At 42.9% G+C, this 6,000-nt stretch overlaps 1 protein-coding gene across 2 annotated transcripts in view; it reads left to right on the top strand.

Moving 5' to 3' along the window:
* Positions 1-2,873: 2,873 nt before the first annotated feature.
* fn1b (fibronectin 1b) overlaps positions 2,874-6,000 on the top strand; it is a 54,848-nt gene continuing 51,721 nt past the window's right edge. For both annotated transcript variants that reach the window (XM_085805342.1, XM_085805351.1), the window contains exons 1-5: positions 2,874-3,187; positions 3,511-3,636; positions 3,866-4,003; positions 4,098-4,229; positions 5,486-5,623. In XM_085805342.1, coding sequence (XP_085661468.1) covers positions 3,046-3,187; positions 3,511-3,636; positions 3,866-4,003; positions 4,098-4,229; positions 5,486-5,623 — 676 coding nt within the window. In that variant the 5' untranslated portion in view covers positions 2,874-3,045. The remainder of the gene's footprint in view (positions 3,188-3,510; positions 3,637-3,865; positions 4,004-4,097; positions 4,230-5,485; positions 5,624-6,000) is intronic.

Raw genomic sequence — 6,000 nt, 5'->3', positions numbered from 1 at the left:
CTTATTTCAAGCAGATTTTCACTTGAAATAAGTAGAAAAATCTAATAGTGGAGCAAGTTTTTCTTTCTTATTACAAGCACAAAAACTTGCTTTCACTGGCAGATTTTTCTACTTATTTCAAGTGAAAATTAGTTTGAAACAAGTGAAAATGATCTAAAAACAAGTTCATTTTTAGGTGATGAGTCTTATTTTAAGTGGAAATGAGAAATGAAACATTTTGATAAGAAATAAGACAAATATTCTTGGAAAGATTTTTTGGAAGAGTTTTTGCAGTGTAGATTTTCAGTATCAATGTGTTGTTTACATGACGGAGCTTCCAGGGAAGAAAGGTGATAATAAACCCCACCCAGGTCTGTTTGTGTGTTTGTTTATCAGCAGGATGCCGTTTAAAAAGAAAGAAGCATTGAATCCATTTGCACCAAACAGCCATTAAACCTCCGGGTGCATCCAGTTGTGTTTCCACATCCAGGAATCTTTTTCTCTTTTATCTCTCTCTCTCTGCCGGTGCCAGATCAGACCGGACTGTTTACACATCTGTTGGTTTAGTAGAAACAAAACAAACAACAAACTCCTGCAGTGCACTCTGTGTTATAGAAATCTCTGATTCTCATCTTTACATCTTTTTTTTTATTATTCATGTAAGAAAATGTCTTACAGATGAGCAGTTGAAACAGATTTACATGAAAGGGAACCCCAAAGAAGCTGAACTGCTTATAAATAATATGTTTATGTAGACAAACTTTGTGCAATCATGTGCTATGGGATAGTGCAATTTAAGTCGGTCCTGCACTTTATTGGGGCATCGTGCAGTCAAATTAAATTCAATCTTGCACTTATGCACTCGTCACTTTAGCAAACAGCACTTTAGCACATAGCACTTTAACTAGCACTGTAGCGCTTTATAGCTTCTCAGTAATCTGTTGGTCCCCTTCCCCACTCTTTTAACCATCTATGGTCAGTTAAAGCAGAAGTCAGGTGAATGTTTGTGTTAATCTAAGTCTTAAATAGTTGTATCTTCCGACAGCAATCACTTCTATAGAGTGTTTGGTCTGAAACACGGGTCTGTCAGTCACTCTGCTCTGCTCTGAGCCCAGGAGAAAACTTTCCTTGTATCCTACAACCTTTATCCAATGAGGAGAGAGAACGGCATAAAGGGGCAGTCCTCTCTGTGTGTGCAGCCAAGGGATGCGCCTGAATGTGGTGACGTAGGGACGAGGGCGGGGACTGCTAACTCCATCTGCTGACAGGAAGTTAGACAAAACCACCGGATCGCTTACTACTGCTTTAAATCTCAGGCAGCACAAAGGTGAATGAACATATTTGCACAAGGCGAGCGAGATACATGATTCTGGGCAAAACATGATTATGGCGGAGGTTACATTATAAATAGTAGGGGAGAGTGGGGTAATTTGTGCCATGGGGCAAGTAGTTCCACCCCTGTTATCTAGAAAACCATAGAAGAAGTTGGTCATGTGACCACATATTTTTGAAGGGGCATCCATTTCACTCATCCTATCAAGAAGGGAGACACATGGCTTGAGAGGAAAGCACATTTATGTTTAAAAAACAAGTTTTTGCCCTCCAAAGTAAAATTTCTATGATGAAGGTTTTTTGATTGCCATGTTTGAACAATTATAGATAACTTTGAAAACAGTTCACACATGTTTTAGTGCTTTATTAAGCTACACCATGAGTCTATACAGTTAGCATGATGCCAGCTCAAAACAGCTGGGGAATCCTTTTTTCTCAAAATGCTGGGCTTGGGGTAATTTGTGCCAAAGGGCCTGGGTTAAGTTGTGCCAGTGGCAGTGCTGTCTGTGTATAGGAGAAACATGGCAGTGGGCACGGATTTGCTTGAAACTTGACATGTGTGATGAGGGACCGCCCCTGAACACACCTGCCCAGTCTGGTTGTGCTCGTAGCCTGGTGGATGAACAAAACATGGCGTTTCTTTGCACCACAGCCCCCAGCGTGCCTCAGGCCTCCGCGACTGCATGGGGACAAGCGAGGGCCCGATCATCGCCGCTTCTGGCTTTAATTTTGTATTGAATGTCTTGCTTTTATATAGCATTAACATTTGTGAGATTAAAATGATCTGTTTTACTTCAATTATCAATGGCACAATTTACCCCAGTGTATTCTCTCTAATGGCACAACTTACCCCGCACTGGGGGCAAGTTGTGCCAGAATTTTTTTTTTTTTTCTAAAGCTATATTTCTGAAACAGTTGATTTAAGATTCAAAGTGATTGTTCCCAGGGATGCACAACATCCTAAACTATATGTACATATATTAGTTGGGGGCATTATTATAGTCCCCTTGCTTTAAAGGCAATTTAAGTAAAAATTGGCACTACTTACCCCGCTCTCCCCTACATGATAAGACGAAATACATGACTGTGGCAGAAGTTATATTATAGGTACATAGGAGGACAGGAGTTTATTTCCAATATTTTTTTTCTGCTTCTGCTCTCTGGTTCTGGTTCTGGTTCTGGTCTCCCTGACCTCTGACCCTCTCAGCCCGTCACAGCTCTGGTCCTGTGGTCCTGTGGTTCTGTCTCAGCCGGTTCAGATCCCAGACGCTCATTCAGCTTCATCACTCGATGCTTTTTTTTATTTTTATTTTTTGCTCCTGTGGTTTCTTTTCTCGCTCCTTGAAAGTGAAGTGTCCAGTGTGAGAGTTGCTCACCGCCGCAGCAGCCGGGCGGGTCATCATCCCCCTCAGCTCCAGCCAGACCCCTCCCCTCCTCTCTTCCCCTCCTCTCTCCTCCTCTCTTCCCCTCCCCTCCCTTCCCCTCCTCTCCCCTCCCCTCCCCCCCCCTCTGTGGCGGTGTGTCTGGGTATAAAAGCAGCGCGCTCCCGTCCTCTCGGTCTGGTGCACCAGTTGCGAGCGAGGCGGCAGAACTGATCCGCCTGGAGGAGCTGCAACTGGCACAAGGGACAGAAACCAAACTTCTCCAAGCAGAAACAACTTTAAAAACTCATTTTCCCTTTTTCTTTTTTCTCTTTTTCACCTTCAAATCCTCTTTTTTCCCCCATCGCCCACCATGCCTGGTGGCCCCCTGACCGGGCTGCTGGTCGCGCTGTGCGTCAGCAGCGCAGTCCACGGTTTGCCCAAGAAGGAGAAAAGACAAACGGGTCAATACCAGGTCTATCCCGAGCTCATGGACCGAGCGGCTCTGGCTGCAGGTTGGTACAAGGGACGTTCAGGGACGTTTGGAAAAAAACAAAAAACAAACCTTGAGTCTCCTTCATGTATAATCAGAAGAATCAAAAGTCAAAAATAGTTTTATTTCTGCACAGTTCTGCCCATAAATACCACGAATCATGATTTTTATCCGTTTCTGTTTGGTCTGGAAACTTTAAAGATCAATTTAAGATGCAAATACAGAACAATCCTCATGTGACGATATTGATATTGATATTGATATTGATATTGATATTGATAGTAATATTGATAGTGATATTGATATTGATATTGATAGTAATATTGATATTGATGTGATCTCCAGTTGGCTGTGAGGAGAACGGCCGCTCGTACAGACCCAACGAGCAGTGGGAGAAGCCGTACCGCGGCAGCACCCTGGTGTGCACCTGCGACGGAACCGCGGGCATCAAGTGTCACAGTAAACCTGAAGGTCAGTGACACAGAGTTTATCATCACCGCTTGTTTGTTTCAGAGCCAGAAAGTGAAGCAGAAATCTGTGTAAATCTAAAAGAAACGGACCCGATCTGTGGGGAACATCTGGCCACCGCTGTGCGTCTTTACGCACGGCGGCGGCTGCAGGTTGTAGCGACCCAACAAAACAAAGAAACAAAGAAACAACCAGTCTGTTAACCTTTAGGTTGTTTCTGTGTCTCTCTCAGTGGAGGAGTCCTGTTATGACAAGAACAATGACCGGACTTACCAGGTGGGTGAAACCTACGAGAGACCGAAGGACGGGATGATGTGGGACTGCACCTGCATCGGTTCTGGTCGCGGGAAGATCAGCTGCACCATCGCCAGTGAGTTCAACACAAAACAATCTTATCAGCGCATTTCAAATGAAACTGGATAAAGTTGTTTGGTTGATGCATTAAACTTCTGTGTCACATCCAGATCGATGCCATGAAGGCGGGAGGTCGTATAAGATCGGCGACACTTGGCAGCGACCTCACGACAGCGCCGACTACATGCTGGAGTGTGTGTGTCTTGGAAACGGCAAAGGAGAGTGGACCTGCAAACCCGTGGGTGAGTGTGTGTCTGAGATGAACTCTCTTCATACATCTAGAGCCTCCTCGCTTTCTCTTCCATCTGCTGGTTTAACAGTCTGGCAGTGAAGGACAGGAACTGTTTAAACAACATTGTGAAAGTCTGCTCGAGAATGACTGGCACCCAACTCACTGAGTTGAACTCCCTTTGGGAAAGACGGGCAGCATGCATCATTAACAATCATGATCATGTTCTGCACTGCAAAAACTCAACATCTTTCCAAGAATATTTGTCTTATTTCTTGTCAAAATATCTCATTTCTAGTCAAAACTAATCTCTTTCCACTTTAAATAAGACTCATCACCTAAAATGAACTTGTTCAGATAGTTTTCACTTGTTTCAAACAAATTCACTTGAAATAAGTAGAAAAATCTGCCCCACTATCAGATTATTTCAAGTGAAAATCAGCTTGAAAGAAGTAAAAAGTGTCAAAAAACAAGCTGCTTTTTAATGTGATGAGTCTTATTTTTAAGTAGAATGAGATTTGTTTTGACTAGAAATGACATTTTGACTAAAAATAAGACAAATATTCTTGGTAAGATTTTGAGTTTTTGCAGTGAGGCCTGTGAATTTATCTTGATGCCATCAGGTCGGTGTTACATGCAGCCTCTCAGGAAGACCAGTCGCTATTCTAGGTCTTTTGTGCTTTCTGCCATTAGTTTGTTGAATGCTGAGCTGGCTTGAAGCTGTAGTTAGTACAAGTACTGTTGTTGACTATGTGTTTTTTTTTTATGTATATTGCCTTATTTATGTATTTATTGTCCTACTTTTTATCTTACCTGATCTTAATTTGCACTGTCTTGCACTTTCCTAATTCCTCCTCACTTGTAGCCTGTGTATGCTGCTCGTGCAAATGAATGTGGTGCAATGGTCGACTGTAGAAACAGAATCGCCCTATGGGATAAATAAAGTCATCTCAACTCAACTCAACTCCTCCCACATGAACTCTCAGAAGTGTGGGGGAAAATGTGATGTGTGTGTGTGTGTGTGTGTGTGTGTGTGTGTGTGTGTGTGTGTGTCCAGCTGCCACCTACACACACTGACAGACAAACACACATCATCATTTCTCAGAAGCATGACAGTGTTTGACATCCACACAGTCAAAGCAAACACAGTGTGTGTGTTTGTGTGTGTGTCAGAGCCACTTTCCCGTCTTACACCACAGTTATTGATCGGATGCAACTCTAACTAAATTATGACTCTGTTGTGTGTGTTTGTGTGTGTGTGATGTGCAGCCGAGCGTTGCTACGACAACAACGCAGCATCATCGTACGTGGTCGGGGAGACCTGGGAGAAGCCGTACCAGGGCTGGATGATGCTGGACTGCACCTGTCTGGGAGAAGGAAACGGACGCATCACCTGCACCTCAAGGAGTGAGCAGAGCACACACACACACACACACACACACACACACACACACACACACACACACACACACACACCTTTCTTTCTATCTACAGCTCTCTTAGTAATAAGCAAAACACGGAGGAAAATCTAAAGGCCGTCATTTGTCACAGATTTACAGAATCCCTTAACTCATTCTCTACACTCAGATTTCATTCTGTACTTCAGTTCCTTAAATAATGTGATATTAATACACAAAAAAATCACATTAATAAACATTTACTGTCTGAAATGACCTTATCCTTGTATCTTGACCACTTTTAAACACATTAATTAAAAAAAGGGGATATACACAAACTACAATTCCTTTTAAACTGAAAATTATTCCCATTTTTACCATTTGAAA

The sequence above is a fragment of the Trachurus japonicus genome, chromosome 3 (assembly GCF_045865225.1).
Source record: "Trachurus japonicus isolate A0001 chromosome 3, Traja_1.0".
Taxonomy (NCBI): domain Eukaryota; kingdom Metazoa; phylum Chordata; class Actinopteri; order Carangiformes; family Carangidae; genus Trachurus; species Trachurus japonicus.
This window is presented reverse-complemented; position numbering and strand designations above follow the sequence as displayed.